We start from the raw sequence: 18651 nt of genomic DNA on the forward strand, positions 1-18651 counted from the left end.
AACAATTAGTGTCAGTTAATTATTCATTCTAAACCCTTGTTTAATTAAAGAATTAGGATCTAAAATACCAACATTTAATTCCGAATTTGATATATTAATATTGCCTTTAACGTTTTACTTCTTTATCGCTTCGGACGAAATAAAATACAAATAAGATGCTAACAAAACAAGCTATTTCACTACAAGTTTCACCTTCAATTGGATCATTATCATGGTCACTAGGTTCTACAGTAATATACTGCAAATTATAATTATCAATTCTATCTTCCTAAAACTGTTTATTATTCTGAATCTCAGATCCTTCTATCAGCATAAGAAACCAACCACCAAGAAATTAATAAAGGAGAAAAAATAAGTAAATATAATAATAAAAAATCAACTAAATAACCTAAAATTGAAAAAATAAAACAGAAAAAAAATCTATAATTAAATCTATACAAAAAGTTGTAAAAAATAAAGGAAACTATTATACTATATAATTAACCTTTTGGTAATGCAAGTCAAAGTTTCATCAAAATTTTAATTTGCATTAAAAAAATTAGGTGAAAATTAGCTAAAACAAATTTTTACTGATTAGTTATATAAAATCAATTATTAGCCATTTCACTTCCTTTTATTTTCCTTTCTTTTTTATTTATTTATTTTTTTCTTATTCTTCCTCCTCTTCTTATTCTTCCTTTTCTTCTTACTTTCCTTTCCTTCTATTTTCTCTTTTCTTTTATTTTTCTCTTTTTTTCTCATTTTTTTTTCTTATATCTTTATTTTTTTTAAAAAAAAATTATTAGTTAAATTATAATATAACTCTCATTTTTTCTTAATTGTAATAGGACCCAAACATATAACTTACAAATAAACTTTAAGTACTAAAATAAAAATACATTTTATGGCATAATTCTGTCAATATTGAAGTTAAAAATGTGATTTTACTATCATTAAAATCCTCTCATCAAGACAAATCCAATGATATAAATTTTATTAAAATTGAATTACTGGTTTTATTAAAAACAGGGGTATGTAGAATAACAAAAATTTGAAAATACCTTATAATATGCAACTTTTGAAAAATTTTAATATAAACTTTAAACAAACTCAAATGTGAGTTGTATTAGTATTACAATGCATTTGTCAATTTATTAAATTAATTAATTACAAATATTAAAAAGAAAATGACTAAACTGTAAAATGCCTTTATTTATATTTATCATCCAAAAGTCAGGTAAATTTCAAATAGAAGTAAAGATAATCATTAGTCTTACTAGTTCTACTTATTTTCAAGATTGCCAGTTTTAAAACCAGATTATGATCTTTTAGTTATTTTAGCTCTAACTGTTAATTTAAGCTAACCTTATTATAGTACTAGCCAAAATTACAAGTAAATATAATCATATAAAAAATTTTGTATTATAATATTAAAACTAGTAAAAAATTTTTATCTGATAGCTAAACTATTTATTTAAAATTACATAATTTCTATATTTAGTAATTGACCTAGGACTGAAAGATCACAAGATAGATTGGTCTGTTTTTTTGAAGTATAAAATCATTGGTGATTATCTTTAAATAGAAATCCACATTCATTACATAGGAACTATAATGCAGAATGTAAATGGTTGGACCAGGATCCCGAATATTACTAAAAAAACTCAGATCTGAATTTGTATAAACCTTATAATTAATTTCTGTTCCAAATGTATAAAGTTATATGTAAATTTTAGCCTCAAATTTTGCTATCTCGGGATCCAGTAATTGGATTTTAATGATCTTTGGCTTGTTAGATTCGTCTCAATGAGACGAACATTTTGATATATAATTCATATTTTTAAGTACAATATTAACTGAGATATCATATTTTGAAATTTTAGTTACACAGAATCTGAGTTGTTTTAGTAATGTTTGGGTCCTATTGGACCTAGTGTATCTACTTGGAATCAAATAGGAAATGTTATATGTATTACTATCTTAAAATATCAGAAGGGCTTTATTCTTTTCTTGTAACTACAAATTACTATCCTAATTCTTTATACAGTCTAACCTCGATATACCGATATTCGATATACTAATATACTATTAAAAACTTGTTATACTGATAAAATTTTATTTTCCCACTAATGTGAGGACATATAAATATCGGTATAACTTTGATATAACGATCTTTTCTAAAAATTTCATATATGTCCCGACATATCGTTATATAAAGGTTTGACTGTATAATAATTTTCTTTTGGTAAGCAATAAGCATATTCGTTAGAAAATCTTTTTAGGCTATTTAAATAGATTATGTATGCCATTTTGCTAACAGGTGAAAGAATTCTATAAGAATTATAGGGGATTCAATCCTTTACTTTAATTTTTGTTTTTAATGTTTTTATAATGGTAGTCCATATTGTGAATTATTAAGCTTAGATTACAAGGCCTGTAAAACTAAAAAAAAGTTCAATAAAAATGAGCTGTACTTGTATAGCTTTAATTCTCTTAACTATACTGTCTGTACATATATAAAGTTCTAAAATAGGATGATAAGTAGTTTATTTTGCATAGATAGTTAAAGTAGTCCTCTTATATACTTAGTATATTTATATTACTGACTTATTTTTTAATAATTTGTAGCGATATTTGAAAAAAAAATAAATAAATATAAATTTAAAGTACATTATTTTTAAAAACTAATACTTTTATAATTTTTATATAAAAAAATTTTATTATAAATAAAAATTTGAAAATAAATTTTTAAAGTATAAATAAACCATTACTTTTAAAGTGTCAGTTTATAAATCATTACTTTTTTTAGTGATATATTTTTTAGTAATATATTTTTTTTAGATGGTTATGTAAATATAATACTTTAATAGTTCTTATTACCTAGTAAGTATAATAGTAATTCTACTTAGATTATGATATAATACTTAGAAGAAGTGTATAGTATTCAATAGTAATTCAGTACTAGCTAATGCTGAATTGCCTAATATCACTAAGATGCTATATCTATACTAAAAACTTTGAATCTAAAAGTATAATTTATAAAATATTTAGGATCCTATTGTAAGTTTAATTAATTTGCATATTATAAATATTAATTAGAATCTCTAGCTTAACTTCTATATTTATGGTAAAAATTTCTGCTTAATTTTCTAAAATATTTAAGTATATTAATTTATTTATAAAGGTAAAATTTTTCAAAATTCATATATTTTTGATGTATTTTTAATATAAAAAAAATTTCTTGAAAATTTTGGTTTTAACAATCAACTAGTCTCAAAAAAAATTTTTGATTTAGCAAATAAATTATAAATCTGCCCCTGCATTACCGTTTAAGGAAACAATATTTTTATGGATAATAGTGAATATGATCTTAAGATCTTTTAGTAAACGAATTTAATAACGTATCTTGTATTTTGAATATGACACTCGCACTTAAGGACAAGGTTTTATTCATTAGTGGTGCTTCTCGGTAATTTATAAAATTATTTTCTTTTATTGTAAAGGATTCAATATTAAGTTATTAAATTAATCGCAATCATCAATATCAAATTTAGAGGAATTGGGTTAGCGATAGCTTTGAGAGCTGCAAAAGATGGAGCGTGAGTTGAAAATGGAAATATTTGAAATTATGCGAGGAATAAATAACATGATATTAATAATAATTTTAGAAAGATCTCTATCGCTGCAAAAACTGCTACACCACATCCAAAGGTAAATATATCTCACAAAAGAATGTAATTTTACTTGAGGGGTCATATTAACATATTTCAAAGTTACCTGGCACAATATATACTGCTGCGGAAGAAATTGAACGTGCGGGAGGAAAAGGTATTGAACATTAAATAATTATCGCCTTTTTTTTAGTTACCTCATTTCATAATAATTTTTTTTTTAATTAATAGCTCTTCCGTTGGTATGTGATATTCGTGATGAAGAATCCGTCAAGTCGGCTATACAAAAAACAATAGAAAAATTTAATGGAATTGACATTGTTGTTAACAATGGTATGAATTATTTTAGAAAAAAATTATTGAAAGCCCATGCATCAATTTATTTTTTCTTCCGCGATAGCATCCGCGATTTCTTTAACCGACACTGAAAATACTACTCTCAAAAAATACAATCTCATGCATGAAATTAATGCTCGTGGAACTTGGTTGGTAACAAAGGTATTGGTTTCATGAATATTTTCTATTTTCACAAGTTAATTTGTAACATTTTTTTTTTTTTTTGGTAGTATGCACTCCCATACCTTATCGAAAGTGGAAAACAAGATAGAAATCCTCACATATTGAACATTAGCCCACCACTTTCCATGAAAGAGCAATGGTTTTCGGACCATGTTGCATATTCAATCGCTAAATTTAACATGTCACTTTGTATTTTGGGGTGGGCTGGTGAATTCCGTGAACATGGAATTGCTGCAAACGGTAGTACTACCATGAAGTATGAATGGATAAGACAATTTTATTAATAAATATTTTTTATGACCACATTAGCACTTTGGCCAGTCACTTCGATCGACACAGCCGCTTTGAGTATTTTAGATAAACATACTTCATCTAAATCTCGAACTCCTCAAATTATGGCAGATGCTGCTCATTTGATTCTCACCAAAAATTCTACAGGTTTCAGGTAAAATTTTAAATTTAATAACAATATTATAATTATAAAATAATAATATCCATAATGATTTTTTAGTGGTAATTTTGTAATTGATGAAATTATTTTAAGAGAACATGGCCAGACAGAATTTGATCAGTATCTCGTTACACCTGGAAACAGAGATTTAGTACTTGATTTATTTGTAGATGATGAAGTATTTAACAAATTAAAACCTTTATGGAAAGAAGATAGAAGAAAAAAAAATCCAAAATTATAAATTATTAAATCATCCTAATAAGGAATAATTAATAGTAAAGATTTTCTTAGTATAAAAAAAAGGTTAAGGTTAATTTTCGTATATAAGATTTTCAAGTAGCATAATTTTTGAATTGGGGTAAATGATTTATTGTTCAACGCTATTTTTTTACTTGCACAAACAATTGTTCAATAAAATTATTTCAGTCCTATTTTAGCAACTTTTTCTGATGAACGTTTTCGGATAAAATACAGTTTGTACGTACTACCGATATAAATTATAATACATGAAAAATATTAGAACTTGAAAATTTTTTTATCCGTTCGTTTGTGGATTCCATTATAAATGGAAACACCTTCTACAAAAAGAGAAGGCAAAGCCTTCGAGTGTCTTAACGACGATGTAAAGGTATGAAGTTTGCTAGTCTAAATTAATGAAACAATATTTCCTACAAGTAAGCTACTTATCTTTTAAATTCCATTACTACTTTAGCGATTGATATTGCATAGTCTTTATGAAACTTGTCTTCGTGACTTTGATAGGTGGGAATCTATTCGTGCAAGACAGGTTAAAGCTGTTAAAAAGTTATTGCCTCTTGGATACACTTCTCGAAGTTTCGCTAAGTTAGTTTTACCTTATGTTTGGAAATATGTTCGTATTGTTACTAATATAAATAGCGAACGTTCACATAATATCGTAATATCTGAAATCTTAAAAAATGATAATCTTCTATTTCCTTATGGTGAATATTTAAAAGAATTGGAAATTAATTTTACCGTATGTAGTGGAGACGAACGTTGTCATAAAATTCCCACCATATCATCATTGCTTCAAGTTATAGCTATTCGATGTGCAAATATACAACAATTGAATTTCCTAGCAAAAGTTGAACATAAAAATACAAATAAATATCCAATGGTACCTGGTATATATGATGAAAATGTTATTATTAATCAGATATTTCAAAGATACCTGAAAAATTATCCCAAAACGGAATGGAATGATTTCAGAAATTTAGTTTCTAAAGCATTCAGTCAAGGTTCATTAGTAGAAGTTACACTTAGTTCAGATTTTCTTCTCATGGATGATGAATGTTTGATTAACATTACAAAAAACAATCCTGGTATTAGAAAACTTTCATTAAGAGGATCTCAGTTTACTCATACAGGAATAGAGACCGCTCTACAATATTTGGGTGGTAGTTTAAGGGAGTTGGAAATTTATAATTTATTGGGAGATGGTAGCACTATAGCACTAAGGGGCTCCCCTTTGAATATTACTATTGACTCTTTATTGAGACCATGTCGAAATTTACAGCGTATTCATTTGGTTGGCATAAAATATAGATTTGTTGGTAAATTAGAGACATATATTTGTCCTTTACAGTCTATTACAGCAAATCAAGTTGATGAAGAAACTCTCAGACGTTTATTCTCACTTGTCGATAAACAAACTTTATCTAAAGTCAACATCACTTGTCCTTGTGATGTAGTCAAATGGGATTCATTTCTTTGTTCTTCTATCTTACCCTTTGCAAAAGATGGTAGCTTGAAAAATCTGATATTACTTATATTACGATGTCAAAATCATCAATATAGTTCTTATGCTTTAGACCCAGAAGTTATTATGAAGAACATTACGAATACTCTACAAATATCAGAAACTACTGTCAGTTTACTTTGTTCAAAACTAAATGAATGGAGGATATTGGTGGGCAAGGATACGGGAGATCAATTGTATTCGGTTGAATCAGAAGGGGTCGATTTTGTTTCGAGAACATGCATATTGAATTACGATAGATTGGCTTTATCTGAATATTGTTATTAACATTCCCTTCACGTTTCTTTCAGAAAAATGCCAGTGCCTATTGTATAATGCATTTTACTCGAAGAGTGTACATAAAAGAACATGAATTTGTTTCTGTTATTAATCATAATCTTTTTTTTTTTCAGGTCGCTCTTAACACTCAAGTATAATCTCTCTATTGAAGTTGAATAGGTATGATAATTTTGATTAATAGAAAAATAATTCCATTGAGTTGTTGAGAGTGACCACAAATAACTTGTGATTTGAAACTTGAAAACTGACGGATATGAAATATCTTCTCCGATACATTCGTCACTCTTTTTTAATATTATCAAAGAATTCACAAAAAAAAAGGTTAAAGGTTTGCAAATATTTTCGTTGAATTTTCAATTATTTATGGAAAAAATTATTAATGCAGGATATCCTACAATAATAATATTTGGTACTATATAAAAGTTGAGAAGATTTTTTTTTTTTGTTTTAATATGGAGAGAATTTTTTTCTTTTGTTATTATTAATATTAATTAATTCCTTCCTGTTCTTTCTTTCTCTCCTGAACCCAATGATATATACAAATTATTTATCATTTTTATTTCACTTCAAAAAAAATCACGTGTATTATTCGTCATTTAGATTGTTAAATATTGCTTAGACTTAATATAAAAAAATAAAATTTGCTATCTTTAAAATTTAAAAATAGACATTTTTTATATAGTACTAATAAAATGTCTAGTCAAAATTATATTACTCGGTTCTACAATATCACCTGCAAATGCAAATTCTGATACGCGGAATATCATGATCTGCAAAAAATTTCCTTTTCTTTTACGTGATATAGTTGATATAGAGTAATTCCACACAACATTTTTACATTTTTCAATTAGAATGCGACCCGACGAGTACAAGCAATCACAATCACGAAAATATCAAGCAAAATTACGCTCTCGAGACTCAGAAGCTTCTAAAGAAATACAGGAAAAACGAAAAGAGCGAAGTTCAAAGTCACGAGGTGGTCTTCAGAATAAATCTGGCGATAAAGAATATAAAGAAACTGAGGAAATAGGCGAAGAAAATGGTAATAAAAATTAACCTTCATTTTTTTCGTCGTAAAATTGTATCGTAATAACTTCTTGTTCCTTAGATAAGCCTAAACGACAAAGCTTTCGAAAACGAAAAGTTGAAAGTAATTCTTACCGATATAAAGATATATCTGATACAGAAGGTAATAAAATGTATAATTCGCTTTTTTATTAATAACGCGTATAAAATAATTTATCTACCCTTTAATTTAGAAGCTATAGATGGAATTGATTTAGGAACTAGAAACTTGTTACAAATGATCGATGATTCAGGCAAATTACTTATTTTTCTTTCGAATTTTAGATTTTTGATTATTATTATGTTAACGACAATGTAAAATCGATTAATAGAAACTCGATCTTTTGATCCTTCAATATATTTTCAATTCAAAGAAGAAAAGGATTGGGATACATCAGTTGATGCTTCAGTAAATGAAGATGAGGTAAATTATAAATAAGAAATCTTTTTTTCTTTTGTTATCTTCATTAACATAAATTTTTATTTAAAGATTTATCAAAATTTGATGAATATACGTTTCGATGAATTAGAATTATCATTGTCTAATGTATCATTAGCCGAGAGATTGGATTTAATCGATGATATTTTTACTGTAGGTATTATTTTATTTTTTTATATCAATAAAAAAAAAATATTTCAACCTCTATATATATTTTTTCTCTAGGAAAAACAAGAAACTAACGTAGATTCAAGCTTATATACCACGGGTCCTATTGTTCCAAAAACAGTGAGAAACATTCCTATTGTTCCGCAAAAATTTATATCAAAGAATGTTAAACCCATCGAAATACCAACAAGTGTGCAAAGTTCAACTTCGAACAATATAATAAAGGAGCCACAAAGTAAGAAAACGATTGAGATCGATTTAGGGAAGAAAATTGTTGCTAATAATGCATCACAAGGTATATCAGGAAGTAAGAGAATCCAAAATTCGTTTCCAGATTTATAATTAATAGAATTTTCTTTATATTTAGCGTCTGCATCCACAAATAAGAAGCCAATTTCGCATTCATTAATAAGTAATAAAGACGATGATGATATTGATGACTTTTTGAAATCACTAGATGAAGAAAATGGTAAATTTTATTTACAAAATATTTTATTATGTATACAAATAGTAATTTTTTTCTCTGTTTCTCTTTTTATTTTAGCCAAACAAATTAAACCAACTAGTTCCTTGCCAAATAATAAAAGGGGAACAAAAAAAATTAGTATTAACTTGAAAAATCAAAATAAAATAACTGCAGGAAAAAATGATGATGATACAGAAGATTGGTTAGACGATATTTTAAAGTAGTTTATTATTTATTTTAGCAATTATTTAAACTAATGAAATTAAAATACTTTAATCCTAATAAAATTATTCTATATTGTTGTAAGATAATTTATTAATTGGAATTTTTACTTATTCGATATTATAAAATGATTTTAAAATAATAATATATTCGTCGGGATATCTTAGAAAATGTTGTACATGTTCACTGTCGGCCCCAAATCTTTTTTCAACAATTTTCAATATGCCTTTTTTGCCTTCAATATTAATAAAATTACTTTCTCTTTCCTTTATTTTTGATATAAATTCTATTGTGTCTTTTTCAGGCACAATTTTATCGCCAGGTCCATATAAAAATAAATACTTTATATCTCTACCATCATGAATACCACCAGGAATATTATATAACGATTTGTGGGCAAAATCTTGATATTTTTTAACAATAGGTAATGTAAAGAATATTGATAATACGGGAACCAAAAAGGGAAGTTTTACCATAGATACTTCGTTTTGGGAATTTGAACTGGGAATACTAGGGTTTAATAGTGTGCGTCTTAAAAAACTTCCCATTATACCCAATGCAAGATATTTTTCTGTAATAGGAGAAGGAGCTGAATCAATTACACAAGATTTTATTGAATTTAAAAAAGATTCAGCATCTTCACTTGATATGTTTGTTCCAGATGATATTTGCTTTTGATCATTTTCTAAATAATTTTTTGATAAGCTTTTAACAGCTTCACATAACATAGCATAATGATAAGTACCATTATTACTAAATACGTGAAATCCAATATTTTTCGGTTTCCCTTGTTCAATCCACATGCTAATTAATTCTTTTGCTAACCGATTAATATCTCTAGGAATTGTCCAAGGAAAAAATACATGATAAAATGGCGGTATATGAGATAATGTATTAGTATGAAAAGTATTTGTATATAGAGAAATATATTTATGTAAATATTTTGGTTTACAATTCCACCATCCTATTAATATCATTAATGATGGTTTATCATGGGAGGATGATTTTTGTGTAAAAGAATCATCATCGTATGCAGGATACACTTCGGAAATATTGTGAATGTGATGATGCGATTCATGCGATGTTTGATGTTGTGTAGCAGTATCGGAAGAGGAAGGAGATTGTTGTGATGGTTGATATACAAAAGTTTTGTTCGCATTTTCCGCATTGCTTATTGTAGTTTTAAGTTGACGTTTAAAATAGAAATTATTATTAAAATTAAAAAATTTATATTTAAAAGTCGATGAAATAAAATGACGTTTTGGTGAAGAAAAATATTTGTGAGATAAAGTTTTTGTATTAAATAATGTAATCGACGTGACCAAAAGTATAAAAATTTTTGGTTCCATGGTTCAAGGAATCAAAACGGGAAAAGGTTGGTTGTATAATGAAAAAAAATCGGCATGACAACTACTTGAAGATCAAATCTCTCCTAATGCGGTCAAACAATCAAACAATGGAATTTTGCATTGGCAGTTGTACAAAGGTCTTCGTACATAAATCAAAAAAAAAAAAAAAAAAATATTTGAACTCTTTAGATTTCATTAGCATCAAAATTAATGTATCCAACACGAGTTGTTCGTGCTTTGCATAAACATGTTCCACTTATCAAATTTCTTGGGCCAAGAGATAAACTTCATAAAGGTATTGTACGGATATAGAATTTTCTTACTCCTAAACACATTAACACAATAAACATTTCTTAAAAGAACGCACTGGTACAACACCAAAACTTCATCCAGCAGAACCTAAAGAAACCGCTTCCCCCTCAAATACTCCATCTGATCATAAATCTATAATAGCTTTTTCACAATTACCCGAGAAATACAAGAGAAAGGGTCCTTCTCCCGAGGAAATAGATGCGATTGAAGTAGGTTCATATTTTATTTATTTTTGATTAACTAATATCTAACAATTAATTTTCATTTATTAGCATGGTGGAGCAGATAACATAATTCGTTATAAGGGTTACTTTAAATTTTAATTTATCAAAAATCACCGATGTGATATGTGAACGTCTATGTAATACAACTCACACGTGGAAACTGATTGTCCGTATTATTGAAATGACATAATTTATAAAATGTTTGGTAGAATATCTGATTTTGCCATCGCAAGAAGTAACGGATCATCGAAAAACTGTAAATATTAAACATCGTATTAGAAAATTGTAGTAATGTAATTACATAATAAAATTTACTCGCCTTATTGACTGAGACATCTTCAGATAATCCTTTACGTCGACGTGTTTTAACCATAAAATCTCTTGCTAGATGTTGTGCGGGGCTTGGCTCTAAAGGTCGGAGAACTATACTTTTATCCAGTGGATCACCAGGAATAATCTGGCATAAACAATATTTCTTGCGTTAAACACATAAAAAAAGAAAACAAATAAATAAATAAAAATATAATTTACCTGCCAATGGTCAAACATTTGTTGACAAAATGCCTGCCCCTGAGTGTGAGTTCGTAAATCTGTTTCAAATCCGTTAGCCTCTATCACTGGAATATATGCTTTAACGGTGTATAATGGAGACCCAGCTTTTGGAATATCTTGCGTAACATGTCCTCTGTGAAAGAATAAATATATAATTTACGTATAAATCGTATAAACGATTAAAAGTATAATTTATATTTGTTATACCTCCGTCGTGCTAAAACTGTATACACCGCAGAAACACAGTCGGCTGGCGCTTGAATTTCGACATAGTATACTGGTTCCATTAATCTCGGAGTTGCCTAATGGATAAATACCATAACGTCAAAATTCTTTTCACTTATTTTAATTCTAAATAAATGTAACTACCGTCAAAAATGAGGAATAACACACGCGTCTTGCTGTTGGAATTATCTGCCCACCGCCACGGTATATAGGTTCCGGTGCTAGAACAACATCAAGTATCCTAAATTTGACATTACGTATGGCTACAAAATGCGGGTATGGTTAAATTAAGTTGAATTGATACATACAATTAAGAAAATAAGATATATATATAAACTTACGTTCATCACATAGAGGTCCTTCCCGAGTACCCCATTGAAATCCTTGTCGTATTGAATCCCTAACGGACGAAAGTAATTTTTTATCTACTTCTGTAGGCAAAGTATCATCCATTAAAATGTTTGGTCCATTTTCATCAGGACCAAAAGCCCATATTGAACGTGACGCCAATACATCCCAAGAATAATTTTCTTCAAAGAATTTTGCAATATCCTTAGCAGGCCATTTGATGCTTACTTTCCCAGCTTCGATGTCTTCGGCAATGCCCTTCTCTAATGGTTCGGCTATCATTGTTAATTTATTCCTAAAATATTTCAATTACATTAATTAAAGTAGATGTGTCGATGAAATTAATGTATTACCGTTGAATACATACTTTTTATTCGGAGTTTCAGCAAAGCATTTTAGAGCGGATGTTTCAACAACAGTTTCACAGAATCGGACAACAGGGTCTGATACTTTCAATTCAATTTCTGCATACATTCGTCGAAGGTCATGTAATACACAATCTAAATATAATTCTCCTGTACCAAGAATGATATGTTCACCAGATTCTTCAACCTATATTATTTTAAATTGTAAGTTTTAAACAATTAAAAATATTCATCTCTTATACTCTCACCTTAGTCACTAAAATAGGATAACTTTTATTAATTTTCCTTAATCCATCCAACATTTTTGGTAATTCAGATGGGTTTACAGGCTCAACGGCTACCTTAAGAACAGCGGTAGTCACAAAAGACAAAGGTCGGAAGATGTACATATCATCATCGGTGTCTTTATTAGTTATAGTTGCAGTTTTCACTATTGAATTATCTACCCCTCCCAGTAATACCCAATTTCCTGCGGGTACTCCCTCAACCTCAATCCTATACCTATAGGAAATTAAGAATAAGCCATTAAAATTTTGAAAGAAAAGGATATTTTATTGCACTATTATTTAAAATACTCACCTTGATTCGAATATCCAAACGTCTGTAACATCCTGTAAAGTCATATCTTCTTCATCATCTATTGAATATCCTTCGCCAAGTACCCTTACGGTTTGTCCTTTTCTAACTGTACCACTTAAAATTCTACCAAATGCATCAAATGTTGATGCGTCAGCTGAATTATATAGTTTTGTAACGTAAATCATTAAAGGACCATCCGAATCACATTTAAACATTGATTGTGCAACATTTGTATTCATAGGTCCAGTATAAGTATGTTCTACCTAATGAAATGAATAATTATTAAATAAAGTAAAGTATTCTGTTATGTCACGTAATAATTGTGATTAAACATACTTTGTTAATGGCATTATTCTCTGGAGACGGAATATGATGTACCACCATATCCACAAAACCAGTTGATGGACCAAAAAACTGGTCCAAAACTATGCGCAATAAAGGCTTTACATCCAGTTGGAAATGCGAAGCTTTCAAAAAGATACCTAATGACGCTAATGTTCGTTTCAGCGTTTCTTCGTTTTCGCCGATTACCTATAAAAAGAAAAAAAAGGCCAGTAAGTAAAAATCAAATGAAAATTAAAATTGAAAGAAAAAAATGCAATTTGCCTGAGCATAAAGTTTATATAATGGGTCCAAAATAAAATGTACAAAAGATCGTTGGCTTTTGCTTTCGAGAGATTTTTTGCTAAATTTCCTCTCAGTAGGATTGAAATATATATCACCCCATAAACGTTTCGCGAATTCATCGACACTTAAGCCACCTACAAAAAAGTATATACTTATTTTTACAATAAACAATTTAGGAGCCAAGCAAACTACGGAACCTTACCATAAGTGTCAGCATAAAGTTTAGCAAACGATTTCAAGGTAAAACACCATCCCATTTGACTTGACGCGAAACAAACATTTCCACGTTCAGGAGAAACTCGAAGATCTTGGCCGGGGGCACATTGACTTAAAATTCAATAAAAGATGAATATTTTTATTCGAATATTTGAATATAGTAAAAACTTATATACCTGATGATAGTGTTGACCTCTTCTATAGTATGTCTTAATTTATAATAAGCATCACTGGGTGGTAACTTTAATTCTAATATTAATCTATCCACTTTATTGACGACAAGAGTGAATGCCAATTTTTCTTGTACGATGTGTTTAATCACACGCTCTGTATTAGCCATAACCTGGAAAAAAAAATGAAAAAAAAATTCAATAAGAAATAGGAATACATTTCATTAAATTAATAAAATATTATATACCCCTTCAATTGCGTCTACCACAACAACCGCACCGTCGGCTAAACGAAGCGCCGCAGTAACTTCATCAATAAAATCCACGTGACCTATTGCAGGAAAAAAGTTGCTATCAAAAAATGAAATTGGAATGGAAAAAAATTTTTTCCAACACTAGATTACAAGACGAATAGAAAATAGAAATTTTATACCTGGAGTATCTAAAATACTAAATAAATATGATTTACCCTTTGAATCTTGCAATATAACCGTCATTGGCATACTTTTAATACTTACACCTCGGTCTCTTTCCAAGGTATGTGTATCTGTGTAACGTTCCTGTTGATCGAATTTGATATATTAGATATTCCCGTATATAGGTAAATAATTTATGAAGTACCTGTCTATCAACATCCCAAGCAACTGATGAATGTGTTTCATTGACCAACATATCAACGAATGATGTTTTTCCGTGATGTAAATGACCAACAATAGCAATATTCCTGATCAATTCAGGAAAATTCATCATGTCTACTAAAAACCTAATAATTATTTAATAGTTAAATCTAAGTGAATTTTGATCATAAAAAAGAGAGGAAACATTAAAGAGAATAATAATCAAGTATTTACCCTTTTTTATATCTAGTTTCAGGAAGACCTTTTTCTTGAATTTGAAACTTTTTAATTTTTATAGGCTGAATAATTGGTTCGGATAAAGGTTGCGTATCCTCTTCCTGAACCAATGTTTCAACTTCTGGACCATAAACTTCTTCGGCACTTGGATAATATTTTTTATCTTCGTGAAGAACTACTTGAGTCTGAGGAACATCTGAAAGAAGTAAGCGCCCCAACTATCAGTCGAACATTTTAAATAATGAAAGCAAAGATATTTTGAAGTGTATAGTTAAATTCGCGTCTCCAACATAAAATTGGGTCTGATAATAATTTAATTTTTAATTAAGAAACCAGGAAACCTTCCAGGAACGCGAAAAAAGAAACGGATGAACGCGTACCGTCTATTTCCATAAGTGCCATATTTGAACTTCCAGCCTCTACTTCTCCTTCTTCATATTCTTCTTCTATATCCTCTTGCATGGGCTGAAGAGTTTCTTCCTCCTCTTCGGATTCGGGCAATTCAGGGCCGAGATAATTACCAAATTCGTCATAAAGTGATTCCTCCATATTTTTGGATAATGAGAAAGCAAAAAAAAAAATTAAACTTATCGACTTGTACAGATTACAAATGATTGGGCAAATCAATTTATTCCAGTATAATAAATACACGTTTCTATAAAATATTATTTGTCCAATAAATTTTGAACACGAATTTATCTGAAGTAAACTAACCAATGAATGAATTCCACATATCATCTTATGTTTATAAGATGAAAGCGATAAAAGCCCATGATTTTTTAAAATTCATGGTTTTGAAACCTAGTCTTCGTGCATTAATTAAATCGTACTTGGCTTAACTGCTTTCAAGCAAGTTGTCCATAAAGGATGAAGTGCAATCGACGATTTCTTGTTCTCTTAATTTCTTCGGCTCTTGCTGTCTGTATTTCTGCAGAGGAAGCTGTTCCTAGCGCGGAAGTTCGACCAGAATTTAAGGTAGTAAAAGTGTCTGCAACTTTATGGCTTTATGATATTTCCTTTGATATGTTTTTGTATTTAAATAAATAGATATAGAAACTTCTTATGAAGTGTTTTTTTGTTCGAGAAACCCTTTGTTTACAAACCACACTATACAAGTTTTTTCACCCGAAAGGGTATTTTCTTTGCTGTTGGTTTGGGCTTTGTTTCAGATTTTACATAGCAAGTTTTAAAACAGTATCAACCTTCATGTATAATTTTATAAAAATTTTTTCTTTCAATTTACGCTAATTTCATCAAAAATGACATGTATTCTCTTATTTTTTTTTTTATAGCCCACAACAATTAAAGCACCATTTTTAGAACAATTCACAGATGATTGGACTAAACGGTGGTCACCAAGTGAAGCCACTAAGGAAACAAAGGATGGAGGCGAAACTTTTAGTTATGTTGGAAAGTGGAAAGTTGAAGAACCAACTGTTTTCCCGGGAATTTTAGGGGACAAGGGATTGATTGTAGATTCAAAAGCGGCTCATCATGCAATATCCGCTTCTCTTAATAATTCTTTGGATAACACCAACAATACCCTAGTAGTCCAGTAAGTCATCGTTTTATAAACGATCTATGATCTTTCCTTTTGGAGTCTTTTATTAATAATTTTGTCATTAGATATGAAGTTAAACTTCAAAATGGACTTGAATGTGGCGGTGCATATATGAAATTATTAACAGAATCTGAGAAAGGAATCCATGCTGAAGAATTTTCTGATAAAACACCATATACAATTATGTTTGGACCTGATAAATGCGGTGCCACCAATAAGGTACACTTTATCTTCAGACACAAAAATCCAAAGACTGGCGAATATGAAGAGAAGCATATGAATAGTGCTCCTTCAGCGAAAATATCAAAACTTAGTACTCTCTACACACTTATCGTAAGGTAATATATTAAGTGCTAAAGTTCTTTTTTTTTTATTATAAGAATAATTTACATATTTATATTATTTACAGACCTGATAATTCATTTGAAATCCGAATCAATAATGAATCAACCAAGACTGGTGATCTTCTTAAAGATTTTTCACCAGCGATCAATCCTCCAAAGGAAATTGATGATCCTAAAGGTATCTTTCAACGATTTAAATGATGATTATTAAGACTTTGTTTAAGATATTTACTATAATCTTTAATATTATATTTAGACAAAAAACCAGATGATTGGGTCGATAATCCAAAGATTCCCGATCCCAGTAAGTTTGTTTATATACATAATCTTATATACATTAAATAATTATTTTAGTGTCTAAATATTATTATTATCATCTTACTTAAAAAATAGATGCGAAGAAACCTGATGATTGGTAATTATATTTATAACTTTTCGTTAGTTCAATTCTTAAATTTATCACATTATCAACTGGGTTAATGTTCAATAATAGGGATGAGGATGCACCTTCCGAGATTCTAGATCAAGATGCTAAAAAGCCTGAAGGCTGGCTTGATGATGAACCAACTACTATTCCGGATCCTGAGGCTAAGAAACCTGAGGATTGGGACGATGAAGAAGATGGAGATTGGATTCCTCCATCAATTCCTAATCCAAAATGTGAAGAAGCTCCTGGATGTGGTGAATGGAATCGTCCAATGAAGAGCAATCCAAACTATAAAGGTAAATGGTATCCTCCAGAAATTGAAAACCCGGCTTACAAAGGTCCATGGGCTCCTCGTAAAATTTCAAACCCTGATTATTTTGAAGATTTGCATCCTTCTAACTTTGAAAAAATCGTAGGTTGATTTTATTAGTATTTGGGTTCGTTATTTTTTTGTGACTTATATTTACTATAACATTAATTTAGGCTGCCATTGGTTTTGAACTCTGGACTATGCAAAACAACATTCTTTTTGATAATATTTATATCGGTCATTCTGAGGAAGACGCAAAGAAATTTGCCGAAGAAACATGGGTTATTAAATATAAAATTGAAAAAGACGCAGAAGATCTGGATTCTAAGCCTGAAACTGCAGAGGTATGTTATCTTCGCATGTTTATGTATCACAAAATCATGATTTTATATTATTTATTTCTGACTTACTGTTGGTTTTTTTAGCAACCTCCATCTATCTGGGATAATCCTGTTGAATACTTACGATCAGAAACTGACGAATTTATTAAAATAGCATTTGAAGATCCTCTGGACGCCGTTAAACAAAAACCAGAGATAGCAGGACTTTTCGGTGGAGCGGCTGTTATTCTCTTCACACTCCTCACAGTTCTATTTAATTTAATAACTTCAGCTAAAAGAGTACAGTATAATTTTAATAATTTTGTTATATTGTTTGTATAAATTTTTAACTGAACTTTTTGTCGTACTCTATTTAAATAGCCATCTGCTCCTCACAAAAAAACCGACGAACCAACTCCCGATGACAAAGATGCAGACAAAGCAGATTCACAGGATGATGGTGGTGATGGTGATAATGAGGGAGAAATTAATGCAGGAGAAAAAAAGATTAATAAAAGATCAGGAAAGAAACCACCAAAAGACAATTAATAATATGATATTTTACTATCTTATGATAATTTTTATTTTATTTTTTTTATTCAAAAGTATTTAAGAGAAGTATTATATAGTAGTAGTTTCATTTCATATTAATTTTTACTTTAACACTAAAACATTTGGTCACATAGTTAATGATCGTGTACTTCCAAATATATATATATATATTATTTGAAGTACATATAATTTTATATATTAGAAATTAATAAAATGACTCCATATGTTAAATGCATTATTGGAGCTGTATTCAAGGCAAAATTATTATTCGTTATTA

General features: G+C 29.1%; 7 protein-coding genes across 9 annotated transcripts; 5 read left to right on the plus strand and 2 right to left on the minus strand.

The window, feature by feature from the left end:
- The first annotated feature begins 3352 nt into the window (after positions 1–3352).
- OCT59_010796 (uncharacterized protein) lies at positions 3353–5066 on the plus strand. Its single transcript, XM_025316483.2, has 9 exons — positions 3353–3448; positions 3534–3578; positions 3648–3690; positions 3753–3807; positions 3882–3983; positions 4051–4148; positions 4217–4409; positions 4479–4614; positions 4681–5066. Exons 1-9 carry the CDS (start codon positions 3399–3401, stop codon positions 4859–4861), a joined length of 903 nt encoding a protein of 300 aa, XP_025180403.1. The 5' UTR covers positions 3353–3398; the 3' UTR covers positions 4862–5066.
- Positions 5067–5146: 80 nt separating this feature from the next.
- On the plus strand, positions 5147–7385 carry OCT59_010797 (uncharacterized protein). The gene is made up of 2 exons (XM_025310641.2): positions 5147–5248; positions 5333–7385. Exons 1-2 carry the CDS (start codon positions 5186–5188, stop codon positions 6665–6667), a joined length of 1398 nt encoding a protein of 465 aa, XP_025180402.1. The 5' UTR covers positions 5147–5185; the 3' UTR covers positions 6668–7385.
- A 52-nt stretch (positions 7386–7437) lies between these two features.
- OCT59_010798 (uncharacterized protein) lies at positions 7438–9126 on the plus strand. The gene is made up of 8 exons (XM_025316482.2): positions 7438–7721; positions 7788–7868; positions 7939–7998; positions 8077–8168; positions 8235–8336; positions 8409–8646; positions 8719–8820; positions 8896–9126. The coding sequence occupies exons 1-8, from the start codon at positions 7532–7534 to the stop codon at positions 9039–9041; spliced, it is 1011 nt and encodes a 336-aa protein (XP_025180401.2). The 5' UTR covers positions 7438–7531; the 3' UTR covers positions 9042–9126.
- On the minus strand, positions 9105–10406 carry OCT59_010799 (uncharacterized protein). The gene has a single exon (XM_025316481.2). The coding sequence runs from the start codon at positions 10386–10388 to the stop codon at positions 9150–9152; it is 1239 nt and encodes a 412-aa protein (XP_025180400.1). The 5' UTR covers positions 10389–10406; the 3' UTR covers positions 9105–9149.
- A 164-nt stretch (positions 10407–10570) lies between these two features.
- On the plus strand, positions 10571–11415 carry OCT59_010800 (uncharacterized protein). Its single transcript, XM_025316480.2, has 4 exons — positions 10571–10683; positions 10749–10909; positions 10973–11217; positions 11313–11415. Exons 1-3 carry the CDS (start codon positions 10599–10601, stop codon positions 11021–11023), a joined length of 297 nt encoding a protein of 98 aa, XP_025180399.1. The 5' UTR covers positions 10571–10598; the 3' UTR covers positions 11024–11217; positions 11313–11415.
- On the minus strand, positions 10900–15430 carry OCT59_010801. 2 transcript variants are annotated; one of them, XM_025316479.2, is made up of 18 exons: positions 15241–15430; positions 14858–15056; positions 14628–14769; positions 14440–14566; positions 14255–14337; positions 14013–14179; positions 13823–13947; positions 13600–13754; positions 13330–13524; positions 12994–13256; positions 12663–12915; positions 12417–12601; positions 12043–12344; positions 11846–11964; positions 11684–11778; positions 11456–11609; positions 11244–11381; positions 10900–11178 (listed from the first exon to the last, which is right to left on the minus strand). In XM_025316479.2, exons 1-18 carry the CDS (start codon positions 15407–15409, stop codon positions 11116–11118), a joined length of 2934 nt encoding a protein of 977 aa, XP_025180398.1. In that variant the 5' UTR covers positions 15410–15430; the 3' UTR covers positions 10900–11115. The 2 variants fall into 2 exon arrangements, with proteins under 2 accessions (XP_025180398.1, XP_066000769.1); XM_066136108.1 differs by having other exon boundaries at positions 14858–15078.
- Positions 15431–15641: 211 nt separating this feature from the next.
- OCT59_010802 (uncharacterized protein) lies at positions 15642–18633 on the plus strand. Of its 2 annotated transcripts, XM_066136109.1 has the most exons (11): positions 15642–15835; positions 15908–16039; positions 16153–16415; positions 16487–16759; positions 16831–16943; positions 17022–17069; positions 17159–17180; positions 17259–17604; positions 17676–17846; positions 17928–18122; positions 18204–18633. In XM_066136109.1, the coding sequence occupies exons 2-11, from the start codon at positions 15923–15925 to the stop codon at positions 18369–18371; spliced, it is 1716 nt and encodes a 571-aa protein (XP_066000770.1). In that variant the 5' UTR covers positions 15642–15835; positions 15908–15922; the 3' UTR covers positions 18372–18633. The 2 variants fall into 2 exon arrangements, with proteins under 2 accessions (XP_066000770.1, XP_025180397.1); XM_025316478.2 differs by lacking the exon at positions 15908–16039.
- The last annotated feature ends 18 nt before the right edge of the window (positions 18634–18651 follow it).

This window comes from Rhizophagus irregularis, chromosome 19 (assembly GCF_026210795.1).
Source record: "Rhizophagus irregularis chromosome 19, complete sequence".
Taxonomy (NCBI): domain Eukaryota; kingdom Fungi; phylum Glomeromycota; class Glomeromycetes; order Glomerales; family Glomeraceae; genus Rhizophagus; species Rhizophagus irregularis.